This window comes from Chaetodon trifascialis, chromosome 14, assembly GCF_039877785.1.
Source record: "Chaetodon trifascialis isolate fChaTrf1 chromosome 14, fChaTrf1.hap1, whole genome shotgun sequence".
In the NCBI taxonomy this organism is placed as follows: Eukaryota; Metazoa; Chordata; class Actinopteri; order Chaetodontiformes; family Chaetodontidae; genus Chaetodon; species Chaetodon trifascialis.
The window spans coordinates 23371024-23385334 of record NC_092069.1 but is presented as its reverse complement, the minus strand read 5'-3'; the positions used below and the strand labels follow the sequence as shown (position 1 = coordinate 23385334).

General features: G+C 43.3%; 1 protein-coding gene across 1 annotated transcript; it reads left to right on the top strand.

Annotated features, from left to right (window-relative positions):
* The first annotated feature begins 37 nt into the window (after positions 1-37).
* LOC139342104 (transmembrane protein 87A-like) lies at positions 38-14209 on the top strand. Its single transcript, XM_070979020.1, has 20 exons — positions 38-187; positions 2009-2066; positions 3471-3568; positions 5634-5750; positions 5848-5895; positions 6047-6088; positions 7227-7353; positions 7467-7528; positions 7727-7910; positions 7998-8097; positions 8201-8294; positions 9211-9282; positions 9396-9504; positions 10384-10442; positions 10567-10670; positions 10776-10852; positions 11205-11269; positions 11373-11425; positions 12239-12269; positions 12377-14209. The coding sequence occupies exons 1-20, from the start codon at positions 77-79 to the stop codon at positions 12416-12418; spliced, it is 1653 nt and encodes a 550-aa protein (XP_070835121.1). The 5' UTR covers positions 38-76; the 3' UTR covers positions 12419-14209.
* The last annotated feature ends 102 nt before the right edge of the window (positions 14210-14311 follow it).

The following is a 14311-nucleotide window of genomic DNA, read 5'->3' as shown; positions in this document are numbered from 1 at the left end:
GTGACAGCGTGAACGTCAACACGAAGCACCCCGGACCTGGAGGCGGATGCAAGTCTGACCCGTAGTAGACGCACAGATGAAGATGCCAGATGCACAGGCGCGTCGGTTATGTTTGCTGCTTTCTGTGTTAGTTTTCCGCCTCGGGACAGCGGCAGAGGTCTCCGTATGGAAGGTGGACATCAGCTCGGTCAGTGTTAAACCTGCAGCATGTGCATTTTTACGGTTATTGCACAGCCCGTCGTGCTGTCTTCCATAGCAGCTGTTAGCTCGGGTAGCTAACTGGCCCCTAGCAGCTCCTCATTCCGCTGCACCCTCCTCCACCTCCTGCACGCCACCGGGCTTTGACAGTTCTGGTTTCGCTCGTCTGACGGAATGAGCTTCTCATTCGGAATCAGCTGGTTTGCATTTTCCTGATTTAAAGACAAAACTCGTAGATTACGGAATAATCCTGCTCCACAGCAGCGCTCATCTAGTGTGTTATCGGTCGATCTGAATGAAGGCAGGTCGTCTGTGAGGACATGGTAGTGTTTGAAGTGTGTTACAGAGGAGCATGTTACAGCCTCGGTGCACCGACAGGGTGCTGTATTGTCCTCAGTCCTGACAGAAAGTGCTGTGCTTGAGTACAGGTGTGGGGTACTCGTACTTTACTCTTTTATTTTCCGTTTTGCTGCTCCTGCTTCACTACAAGGCAAATTTTGTGCTTTTTGCATGCTCAGATTAATATTACAAAATATAATGAACAGTTATTCCCAGGGGGTTTTTAATTCACAAGCTGCCCAGCTGATGGAGTATATGATGTCATTAAAGTTAACCCCACCTTTACCTGCTTCAGCAGTAAAGCAATGCAGGGCTGCAACTCATGGTTACTGTCATCTGGAGATTATTTTCTCTGTTAATCCGTTCATAAAATGTCAGAAAATGGTGAAAAGTGTTCAAATGTTTTGTCCACAATCCAAAGATATTCAGTTTACTGTCATAGAGGAGTGAAGGAACAGAAAATATTCATATTTAAGAAGCTGGAATCAGATCATTTAGAAGCCAATTAATTCATCATCAATAAAGTAATTTTAAGCGATTAATTAAGTAGTATGCAACTAATTGACTAATCTTTGCAGCTCTGTACGCATTCACTCATAAAATCATTAAAATCCAATATTGTAATGTTTATCATTCTGTTTAATTACTTTTAGTTTTTTAAATGCATTTTTCTTTTACGTGCATGACTTTTACTTGAGTTTTCTCTCGCTGTGGCATCGCAGCTTTTCCTCCAGAAAAGCACTTCCTCCACTCTTAATTTAAAAAAAAACGCAGCCTTTCAGGTATCAGCTAAATGAGCCGTGGCTGAAAATGCAGCCCATGTATGAGCTGCGTAGGTCGTGCTTTGAGGAAGTAAGAGCATGTTTCAGAATGCCTCTGTATGTTATCACAGCCAGAAAGTAAGCAGGCTTCAGGAAATAGACTGCCCCCATTGTCTGGTGGCAGGAAAAATCCACCAGGATGTGCTCTGGGTAATGAAACCTGAGTGGTTAAATGTTTGTAAGAATTATCCACCTACAAATACACCTCGACATAGATTATCTGGCTCCATAGAAAGCTGTTGATGTTGGCCCATAATTCATTTAAAAAGGCTTAAACTTTCAAAGACATTTACCTCTTTTTTCACCTGTTTCGCATGCAGTCTACATCTGTCGCTGGTGTTGCACCAAAGCCAGAAGCTTCCTCATATGAAAAGAATAGAAAAACCTTTTATTGCACTTAGCTTGTGAAAAAGCTGATGCACGCTCATAAAGTCGTCGAGTGAGGTTTTATTCCAGCTGTGAAAACACGCTGCACACGCACGCTGACTCCTAGCAGCACGTTGTTACAGATCTGGCTCGTGTTTTATGGATCCGTGAACACGTTTTGTCAGATTTGTGCATTTGTGGTTTTAAACGCAGCTTGAATCTGTTACCATCCTCTGTGGAAGTGTTGAGAGTGACAGGAGTGTTTGTCTCCATTGTGTTTTCAGAAACAGGATGCTGTGTTTCGAAAGACGCTGTATGCCAACACCACCATCTTCATGAAGTGTGAGTAGTCCGACCTGTTCCTCATGCATTCTTTTTCACTGAACAGGACTGGGGTATAACGTCATCAGCGCCAACAATGACCGGCTCATTTCCTCACTCTCCTTCCTGCATCTGCCTCCACCTTTCTAGAAATATTAAGATGCAGAGTACAAAGATCGTTTGTCTGATCGGTGGAATATTTACTGTAGCAAGACATTCATTAACACGCTGCTGGGCCAGCTGTGCGTCACATGAACGCAGCACTCAGGTGCGTCCTTCTTGTTGTTGGTGGTGGTGTTTATTCTGGCACCTGATGGCTCTTTTAAAGTGGCAAATTCCACCCACCGGGTGCCTAAATGAATAAAAACCATATCAAGATTCGTTGGCCGTATGTGACTCGAGTCAAGCTGCGACGCAGCAGCACATGAGCACAACAGGCTCTGCACAGAAAGGCCCTTTGTGTCCTCTGCCTCGCTTTCCGACGAAGTTTTATGCAGTTCCTGTGGGACGATTTGGCCCAGTTACAACATACCTCAAGTTAGTTTGAGTAAAAGATAAACTAAAATAAAAAGCTACTCCACTGTCGCGTTTAACATGTTGCTGTGCTGACATCCACGTCCCGCAGTGTGTTTATGGCGCTCGCTGGCTCAAGTCCAAACATCACATATTAGCCGGATGTCCTGCAGCCTGCAGGCCAGGGAACCTCCTGGCACCGCGAACAAAATGTCAGCGACTAAACTGACGGATAATGTCGTGAAGCATCTTCAGAAATAATCCTGTGATTAATCCCACAGCGGGGACGTTTCCTCTTCTCCCCGCTGTTCTTCATAGAAAACCATGTATGCATCCTGCTTTTCATTTGCAGTCCACACGCTGACTTATTGCGAGCTGAACTGATTTGATGAAAAGCACATTTGACTTTCAGGAAAGTCAATATTTTAAAGGTGAAACTCACTAAAATCCTTAAACGCAATCTAAAGGGACAGTTTTATGTATTGTTACCGCAGTTATTTGAGTGTTGCTGATAAGGCACGGCCCCAGGCGCAGTCCAGATTGTGTTATTTTCAGCAGATTTTTAATGGAGTTTGGTAGGAAGATATATAACATTCAACAGTCAATTTCAGTTTTTGTCCTCAGAATTAGACTTTTTCTTCTTGCATCAGCATTCACCAGTCAGAAAGTGAGAAATCCATAATACTGAAAATGAGGCAGAGATGCTGATTTCTGCTCCCACGGTCGCAGGAAATCAACCAGGGTGCAATGCAACGACGCGACGGGGAGAAGCTGAAGTCAGTGAAGTAAAAGTAGATCATAGCAGAGGCGCTGCTGTCGGGTGGTGATGTGGAACAGCTGCTCAGACCTCAGGCCTCGTTACCGCCCGACATCCATCCTCTGACTCACTGCTCCTCTCTCATCCCTCTGCAGTCCAGGGCGACACGGGGTCATGTGACAGAAACCTGGCCTTCAACATCAGCTGGTACCTGCGCTCGTCTGTTTGCTACAACGAGGTGTTCAACACGCCGGTGAGTCCTGACGTTTCTCCGCTGTTTGCTTTGGCCTGAGTGTTGATATCACACACAGAGGTTTTCGTCAACGAAAATTACGACAAAATATCATCATCAACGAACTTTTATAATGTGACAGAAACGAGACGAGACGCAACGGAAATGCTAGTCATGTGATGATAACTGTAATTAAATATATAATGCAATATTGTTGACGACTAAAAACGAGACTAAATGTGGTTTACAAAATAAAAAATGCTAAAATGTGTCGTTATTTGTCAACGAATGTGTTTATTTATTTTTAATTTTTTTTTCTAAACCCCCTTTAGTCTCTTTTTTATTCGTCAACAATATTGCATTATATATTTAATTATAGTTATCTTCACATGACCGGCATTTACGTTGCGTCCCGTCTCGTTTTCGTCACGATATTTCGTCATGATTTTCGTTGACGGAAACAACGCTAGTACAGATTTGAGGTACTTGTACCTGAGTTTGTTGTTTCTATTTTTTGCAAATACTGAGGCAAACACTGTACTTTTTACTCCACTACATGTGTGTTTTAGTTACTTTAAAGATTACAATTATTCATACCATTCCTGTCCAGTGAAAACCACGTATCTCCAAATGTGGTGATTTTGAGTGTGAATTTCTCTGAGAAACTGAAGGATAAAGTGTTCCTCTATGCAGGAATAAACTCTTTAAAAAGCTTCTTGAATCAGCTGGAAAATGCATCGTCGCAAAGCTGAAAACAGGCAGTTTTTCTGAGCTCGTCAGACTTTTTATACATGATACGTGATGCATTGCTGTAGATTAAACCAGCCGACAGTGTTTAAAGTAGTTCAAATGAACTCAACTTTAAACATCTACAGCAGTGAAATGCAGCGTTAATGCAGCAGTGACATGAATCAGGGAACATTTTACTGCACTGTGAGTACTTGTACTTCTAAGGGTTGATAGAAATTGGGGATTGAAGATCAGCTGCGCTCAAAATCAAATCAGCTGTGTTCTCACGCTGTGGATTTTGTGTAAGTTTGACATGTTTATCATGTTTTGTTGTACTTTGGAGTCAGAAAGTTCACCTCGTGGACTTTTCTCCAGTTCAGGGCTTTTGGCTTCACATTCAGCGTCAGCAGTCTGTCAGTCAGAGCAGCTGCTGTGTCCTCCCTCAGAGTGTTTCCATCGGGCTCGGCTCCCGTCTTTGTGCCGGCGCTGGCTCTTTGTCCAGAAGCGTCTCACGCTCAGCTGCTGCTTCGCCTTTGACGCTCTTCACCTTGTCGCCGTCGGCCTCGAGGCTGAGGGTCAGAAGGGGAGGATGCATCGAGGTCGCCCGTCGCCTGAGTCTGATCGGGACGCTTTTTTTTTGTTCAGGAGTGTTTTGAAATGTCAGTGCCGCCTTGGTTCAGACTCAAAACACTTTCTAAAACAGGTGCTGACTTCAAGCAGGACCGGATCAGCGTATATAAGTACTTTTAATGACATCAAACACCCAAAAGTCATCTGAAATGATCCACTAACTGCTTTGAATGAGTCTGGATTCCTCTGTCTGAGCCAAGTGCTCCATCTCAGCTCATTCTTCATCACTCGCACTCTCAAACATCTGCTCATTAATTTCCACTTGTCATCAATAAAGCGCACTGACAGGCTCGGATGTGCGGCTCAGATGTGCGGCGTCACCACAGATCTGTTGTGTGAGCAGAGTCAGACACGTGTGTGCGGTTTGGACTCTTCGCTGCCGTTCGTTCAAGATTTATTTTGCAGCGTTTAGCAGCCAGAGTCGCTCGGCTGAGGCGTGATCAGGCCTTTGAATGTGAATTTCTGTCCGCCGTCCAAACAGGAATCACATACTCACAGAGGCGTTTGTTATAAATTAACTGATGTCTAATTTTCTGTGTGGGCTTTCCACCAGCGAAGTAGTGGGATGAGTTGAATTGAATGTATTTGGAGACCAAGGTGTATTCTCCATTCACTAATTGGTTTAAGTTGAGTGAAAAGCTTGTTTCCTCTTTTTCTGATGATCTGTATCAGTCAGTTTGGACAAAAACTGACTGTGATATTCACCCCCCCCCACTCTCCGTCATAGGACAACAAAGCGATGAACATGTTCGGTATGGACCACATGCTGAAAGACGGCTGGAGTGGCTTCTACAGTCAGGGCTACATGTACTTCGACAACTGCTCCTCCCTCTTCTTACCAAAGGTTTGACATAAGAAACCGAGATCAGTGTACTTCAGCTGAAGCTCAGTGCTTACGAGTGCAGCAGGTATCAGCTGACTTCTCATGCCCTCTCACCCAGGTGTATTATGCAGACTTCAACCCATATCAGCCCCTCACGAGCCCAAAGGTGAGTCACTGATAAAGCCGATACACAGCGCTCGTAATGGATTCACCATATTGAGCACGATATGTAAAAACAAACCCTGCCAAAATCTCTATAAAGCCTCTTTTTTTTATTTGTTTGTGTCGTCTAACTGCATGTTCTGTGTTTTGTTTAGAGCGACCCATCGAATCAGAGCCTCATTTGGCCCGACAAGCCGGTAAGACGTGCCGTTGTAACGTAAATGCCTTTAAATGCCTGTTTTTATCAGAGGTCGCGTCCTGCAGAGCCCCCTTCAGGTCGCCGTAGGAATTACATTTTCTGAACTGCCTTTGCGTTCCCTGTCAGGACCGATCCACGGGAACGGTTTGTGTGTCGGCACAGTTCGGGTGTAACACACTGAACTGGACACCTCACTGCACACACACAACCCTGCGTAGTTACACCCAATAAAACTGATATTACACAGCCTGAACGGTCAGAAGCTGCAGCCACAGTCACAGCGACAGCAGCAGCCTCAGTTATCGCGTCCTGTGGCTGCAGTCCGATATGATGCAAGCAAACACAAAAGTAATTTAAGGAAGAAATCCTACCTGGAAACTTTGGAAACTTTCAGTTCTGTCTGATTCTTTTCTGATATTGAGGTCATTGAAAACACTGTTGGTCTGAGCAATTCTTGATTGATGATTTTAGTAGATAAAAAATAGGAAGAAACAAATACTATAACCCTTCCCAGGGGAAGAATATGCTTGAATTATACTTTTTAAAGAATACACTAAGTACACTAAGTAAAGTATACTTAAGTGCACTCAAGTAGAAGAAGTGTAAATATTTGCTAAACTGGCACAACTTTCTCCAAACTTTATGTGTACTGAAGTACTCCAGTGAAAACCAGGATTCACGAGTATTCAAAACACACCTGCAGTACAGTTGTATTATTTGACCAATGTGTCAGAAATATACTTAAATATTCTTTAAATGAAGTGGGATTAAAGTACACTTTCATTAAGCGTGCTAATAGTGTACTACCAAGGACTACTTTTCATAAGTATACTTATAACTATTATTAAAAGTATTTCTAAGTATTTAAGTACAATTTATGATACACTTGCAATAAAGTACACTTTTTGTAAATACTTGGAAATACCACTTTAAGTGTTGCAGAATTTGTGAATTCATTTTTAATACATTGAAGTAGAACTTGCTGACATGTTTAGAAGTACATGTTGTAAAAGTACATGTCAAACATACTTTAAATGAAGCACAAGCAGTAAAAGTGTACTTGTAAGGGTTTCGCTTTACTTCAGTTATATTTTTGATACAGGCGATCTGGCTTTTGACTCTGCGTCTCTCTGCAGGACATCAGCGCGGTGGCCAAAGCCTGGGAGGACAGTCCGTACCTGTTCATCGTGAAGGTGCAGCCTTTGTTCCGCGGGGTCGAGGACGAGGACATCGGGGCCGAGCAGCTCGGCTTCGCTTTCACGAGTGAGAAGCTTGAGAGTCTCACGTAGATAAATTGGTGCAGAAGAAAGGAGAAACTCAAGAAGGGACAGTTTCGTGTCAGCAGATGTGACTTTGTTTTGTTTTTCTTTCATCAGTGAAAGTTGAGATGAAGAGACCGCATGACTACTCGTCTCCAGCGGACTGGCCCCTGATGATGGTACGAGCCATAAATGATACAAAGGAGGTTTTTTTAAAGGTTTAAAATGTCTTCAGACTCATTATGTGAGTAGCTGATGTTACAGTCTGGAGCAAACAGACGTTTTGGCCGTAATGGGACATTATAGGACAGTGGGACAGAATCAGTATATGAATCTTAGCTGTGATTTAACTCGTCTCTCCCTCCTGTCCCTCGCAGTTCTTCATGATCATGTGCATCGTGTACGTGCTGTTCGGGGCCCTCTGGCTCTTCTGGTGTGCCTGCTATTGGAGGGACCTGTTGCGGATCCAGTTCTGGATCGGCGCCGTCATCATCCTCGGCATGCTGGAGAAGGCTGTGTTTTACTCCGAATACCAGAGCATCCGTTACAAAGGAGACTACGGTGGGTTCGTCTCGTGCGTGTTTGCCTGTCTGTGTGGACTAATGTCCCCTCTGTCCTAATCGTCCTCGTGTTTCCGTGTCTTCTCAGTTCAAGGAGCGGTGATCTTTGCTGAGCTGCTCTCTGCTCTGAAAAGATCTTTAGCCCGAATCCTGGTCCTCATCGTCAGTCTCGGCTATGGCATCGTCAAGTAAGAACGCTCTTTAAAAGCTCACCTTTAGAAACGAGGAGTCGTCATTCTGCACTAGTTAAAAACCAGCTGCTAATGCCCAGTTTCCCCCCCCCTCCTGTAGACCCAGGCTGGGCACCACAGTGCACCGGCTCGTAGCTGTCGGCCTTCTTTACCTGCTCTTCTCCTCTGTGGAAGGTGTGCTACGGGTGACAGGTGTAAGTACGGCTGTTGATAAACTCCACCCGCCTCACACCACCCAGCAGCTATCAGCTAACAAATACATAAACGGTGACTTTACACATTTAGATATCTGAATTGTTCAGGTTTGTTATTCTGACAAAGTGGTTCCATTTACTTTCTTCGCTCTTAAGAGCAGCCGCTGTGTCAGCTATGTTGTGGTGACAGTGCAACCAAACAAACTTTTTCCATTTTTTGCGACCTTCACAATAAAAGCATCCGACGTGCAAGACACAGCAGTGCTGTAACTCATGTTTGCGAGTGGCGGACCCCGTCAGTAATCTTGAAAACTGCTGCACAGAGCGGTTATTGTAGAATGTAAGTACATTAAATGGCTGCTGCTGCAAAAGAAATGCTGATCATAACTAGCATGAATTTCATGGAAATTACAATATACTAATCTAAATCCGCCAAACCACCCAGTGAAGACTACTAAGCTGCTGTTCCGGAGACCATTTCTATTTGACGTCTAAGCCTTAATGTAATGAACCCACTGCATTTAAGATAAGACTGGACGTTACATAAAACTCTCGCCTGCCGCAGCTTTCAAGGCGCTCGGTGTAAATAAATCTGAGTTGAGGAGACGACAGAGAGATGAGGTTACGCAGGGATTCGGTCTCCGGGAGGCAGGCAAGTGATGATGATGGGGAATGACGAATTTGATCCAGGAGTGATATTCAAAGCCACAAACACCGCGAGTCCTGAAAACACAGCGTTACGCAAAGGAACACGAGATAAGAGAAGGATGGAGAGACGTTTGTGTGGTTTGGTGAGCAGATGTGTTTTGTCAGGAGGCAGCTCCAGAGAGGAGGCTTCAGTCTTCAGCACATGCTTATCTTATGTCATGGAGGCTCATGTTTCTTGGTAAAATCACACTCTGTCGTCTTTTTCCAGGGTTTTTATGGGACGGTTGCCCTGGTGGCTAATCTCAGCCTCTCGCTTATTGACTCCTGCGTCATGTGGTGGATATCCTTTACGCAGCGACTCAGGCCTGATCGGGATTTGCAGTTGCAGATTTAAGCTTTTGATTCTGATTGCGTGCATGTATGTACAGTTTGTTCTCCTTAACTTCTATCCACATTTTCATCAGTCTGTCTCAAACCACTCGTCTCCTGAAGCTCCGCAGAAACGTGGTGAAGCTCTCTCTGTATCAGCACTTCACCAACACCCTCATCTTCTCTGTGGTCGGTGAGTAGCGACTAAAGAAGTACGGCCTCTTAGAGGAGCTGCACCTGAGCTTAAAAACAGCTGCTTCATTATGGTCAGCTTAAAGGGAACTCCATCAATTTTACACATCAGATTCACACAGCAGCCTCCAGAGGTGATACCTGAGGCAAATGTAGAAGTGCCAAACCTGCAGTTCCTCAAATGGCCACTTGAGGCTCCAAAAGCAAGTCAGTCACCACACACCCCCATATTAAAATGCTCGACTTAAACATGTTTACAGCCTGGTACAAAAAACAGTTTTGCTAATTTAGCTAATTTCCTGTTTGGGGTGAATTTTTCATAGAATTTAAATTATATTAAGGTTTAAAGTTTTGCATAAATATGAGCATGGCTGCTTTGAGTGACAGCTAGCCGCTAGGTTTTAGCAATTTGGCCCACCTCAGCCCCACCCCCCACCCACGCTCCACCTCTTTATCCATTTTTGGTTTAGCCTGCAGTTCTGGCTGGAGCCACCATCACCTCGCTTCATAATGGCTCTTCAGAAACCTGTGGGTGACGTCAGGGAGACTGTGTCCATGTTTTATACAGTCTGTGCTTTGGATGGAGCTGCAGGAAATCTAATTATATTGAGGCATCATCAGTTTGAAAATGAGAAACATTCAAATGAAACTGGTGTTTTTCTGCACAGATTAAACAAAGGAGACGTAACGCCTTCATCTGTGAGCTGCAGAGGTGCAGGTAGACAGACTCTGTCACCTCTGGACAGATCCAGGCTAGCTGTAGCCCTCTGTTTCCAGTCTTTATGCTAAGCTAAGCTAACCGGATGCTGGGTACCTTTTACTGATGAGAGGTTTTCTGTGCTCTTTCTGATTTGCAAATCGCAATCATTTGTATCCACAGCTTCCATCATATTCATCATCTGGACCACCAAAGTCTTCAAGCTGGTGGACTGCCAGACGGTCAGTTTGATTTCTGATATTGATCAATTGTCGGTTTCTTGTTTCTACAGTGATGAGAAGTGAACTTGCCTTCCAACCTGATGTCATCCATGTTGACTCTTTTCTGCTTGCGTCCTTTCCACAGGGTTGGAGGGACTTGTGGGTAGACGACGCCTTCTGGCGCCTCCTGTTCTCCACCATCCTGCTGGTGATCATGGTGCTGCTTCGTCCCTCTGCTAACAGCCAGAGGTCAGCGTCCCTCTGGAGCCGGGGCTGATCCCGGAGCCCAAAAGCAGTTCAGACATTTTAAGTTGCCAGGAGCTGTATTTCATTTTGGGTTCTGTTCTCTCTCAGGTTCTCCCATTCTCCTCTGATTGATGACGATGATGAGGAGGAAGATGCCAAGGAGCCCATGCTGAATGAGGCTTTCGGTAAGACTTGTCGCTCTCCTGCTTTCCACTGCGAAGCCAGCTGAGGATCGTCCAGTCTTTGCTTAGGACTGAGGACACCTGTGTCAGACAGTTTATGTAAACGTCCTAACGTAGAGCTGCAGACCTCAGATCCCTTAAAGACGAGCTCGTCAGCCAGCTGGTGCGTTGTATAACTCAGTGTTACAGAGGCCGTGATCTGAGTCTGTGCAGTGATTCAGAAACGTTCGTCTCATAATCGTTTAATAGAATAAATGGAAAATTTAATAATCTGGTTATGTCATAATCATATTATTGGACAGGAGACTTCTGTGTGGTTTCAGCCGGCTCTTGTCCCTTTTTTCTTTCCTTTTAGAGGGAATGAAGATGAGAGGCTCAAAGCCGGATTCTAATGGCTCCCAGAAACTGCTGAGTAAAGAGGTGATTGAATGTCCTTTGTCAACATCGCCCTCGTTTTATCCGTTTATTGTTTTATCCACACGTAATTTAATCATTTTGCATGTCTAAAATCTGGTTTTGACAGGATGAAGACCTGAAGTGGGTTGAAGAGAACATTCCTACAACTGTAGCTGATGTGTAAGTAAATTAAATTTAATATTTTAGACATGGAGCTGACCAGTGGCGGAAGAAGTACTCAACCATTTCAAATCTTACTTTGGTAAAAGCACAGAAGTTTTATAATCAAGTGCAGCTAGTTTTAACTACTTATACAGTTTTAGTGTAGTCAAGTGGTTCCCAGCCTGGGGCTCGGATCCCTCCGAAGGGTCACAGTTAAATCTGAGGGGTCATGAGACGATTAATGGGAGGTGAGAGAAGAAATAACAAAGTTTTTGATTTTTATTGATATATTGGATAATTTGATCTCTTTGGAACTCGGTTATTTAAATGAAATCATCTGACATGACAATGAGGCCAAACTAGACCAGCCACTCCGTACTCTACGAGCTGATCATGTTTATTTTTATGTAAGATCTTCATTTGAAAAGTAAAAAGCCAGTAAAAAGTGCAATATTTCTCTCTGAAATGTAGTGGAGAACAAGTACAAAGTAGCACAAAAAGTACAGTACACGTGCCTCAAAACTGCACTTGAATGCAATGCTTGATTAAAAGTACTTAGTTACTTTAGTCACTGGACTTTCTGATTGGCTTAAAACAATAATCCGTCTTTATGTGTCCTCTTGTTTCATCTTATGTAAGTGTATTAATGTTGTTTGCAGTACCTGATCAAGGCCAGCTCAGACTAGAAAGATATACTGTAAATACTCAGTCAGCAACACTTTGGAGGCACAAACAAGCTTTGGAGAGTCTCTTAAAATGCCGTTGGAGTCAGGCCTGGACTGTGTGACTGCATTCACTGCCTCCTCCTCTGTCTTGTCCCTCTGTCCACAGAGCGCTCCCTGTAATGTTGGACGAGGAAGAGGTAAAGTGTCCTTTTACTTCCTCCTGCCGGTCTCATGATCTCTGTTTCAGATGCTGGTTTTCATTCCTCAATCACGTTACTGTGCATGCACTAATCTGTGTTTCCAGGAAATCCTGAAAACCAAGATGGAGCGATCCAAAATGGAGTAGAAGTACACGGCAGAGGATGATGTGAGGATGAAAGGAAGGCGATTTCACTGAGGCAGCCATGAATGCGTTCTGAGTGATCTGACAACCAAAAAAATGTGGGCAAGGCCAACAGTTCTCTCCAGACACTTTACATCTTTAGTTTTGTTTCACAGGTATTGTATAACACTATAATAAGCTCAAGGAAGCATGAGGAGTGTGTTTGTATGAAGGCTGGACTGTGCGACCTGCAGTCGGATGGGTTAACTGTCGGTGTGAAGATCAGCAGAGCACTTAATAAGTATGTTATGTTTCTTCCGTGTCACAAACATGGCCAAAATCAGGTAGAGTCAGGCAATTTTAAACACCGGCCGTGAGGAAAATAGAATATTTAAAATCCTGTCCTGTGGCTTTAGACTAATAAAATATTTAAGGAGGCGTGTGGTTTCGGTTTAAAGAAGTTTCCCACCAGCTTCAAACTGCACAAGTGACCCCAGCACCTGATTGGTCAGATTTATTGCAGTTGTCTCAGCCAAGAAACCAGGTGATGGTTTAAACACATGCTGAAAAGACTCAGTTATTGTTCATAATAAGGTTACATTTAACATGACGACAGACGCTTACCGTCAGAGGTGTGCTGTGCCAGAGACAAAACGTAAAAGAATCGGCGTTTTCAGCACGTATTTTATCACAGTACATACATAATAAGGTGACATGATGAAATATTTAATATTGAAATGTGCAGGCAACTTTATGATATGATTAACCATTTAGCCAGATAACTAAAAATAATGTTTTATTACTTTTCCCATCTCCTGAGCTCATCTACCCTAACCCAGCTGCACCAGCGAATCCCATCTTTATTGTTAACGCATCGCTAACACTTTGTTGTCTGGCTAACTGAGTAATCCTGAATATGGAAGTAAATAAGCTACTGTTACTGTACGTAAACACAGCTGCATCCGTGAATACTTGAAGCAGATCACATTTGTCAGGGTAAAATATGCACTCCTGTGTTTTTTGGGAATCCTTGTGTTAACTGGAACACACTGTTTTCTGGGCTGAGGGAAAGTGATGACCCCCTTTGTCATGAAACCCATTCAAAGCCAAGTATTTACCATCGAAAACACAACGTGACCCCTTCTCTCAGTTCAACCGATTGAAAATGTGACACCAATATTGGTGATTTTTACACATGAAAGACTGGTTAGCGAGTTGGTTAACCTGAACATTTTCCAGACCTGTTTTCAAGCAGAAGTGGTCATGAGTCTAAAATTTTAGTTTCATCTCAACAGAAATTAATATTTCACAGCTGTGATTTAGGTTCACGTCACGTTGATGTCACCAAAGTGAATTTCTTTTTAGCTACTGAATCACAGAATCCATTGATAAGCTTCACAGATGTGGTGTGTATGTAATCTTATCTCACTACCTGCGCTAATTGGGCCAGAGTTTAATTAAGGTTTTCACCCAAATTCAGTAGCACAGGTTAGTTTTTTTAGTACTGTACAAGCTTAATGAATAATTTTCATTCCACCACGACACATTCCTTTGAGCCCGTCCCATTCACACTGCAAAATAATCCCGTCCTTGTGCAATCTACTGCAGTTTGTGTGAATATTAAAAATTCTGTAATTTTTTTCTTCTTTTTTTATATATATATATATATTTATCTGTCTTGTTGAGGATATTTTATTTTAGAGAGACACTAAAGCCCAGTTTCTGGATGTGAGTCTGCATTGTGCAATGTGAAGCTGATGATATTGTATGGCTTTTTGCGTATGTCCTGCAAATAAAATTTGTATTGAAACATGGTTATAATGCCATTTTTGTGTGTCATTTAGAACAAATGTTTTTAATTTTCAGATGCATTTCACTAAACATATTGTCTTTTTTACAGAAGTAACTGTATTACTT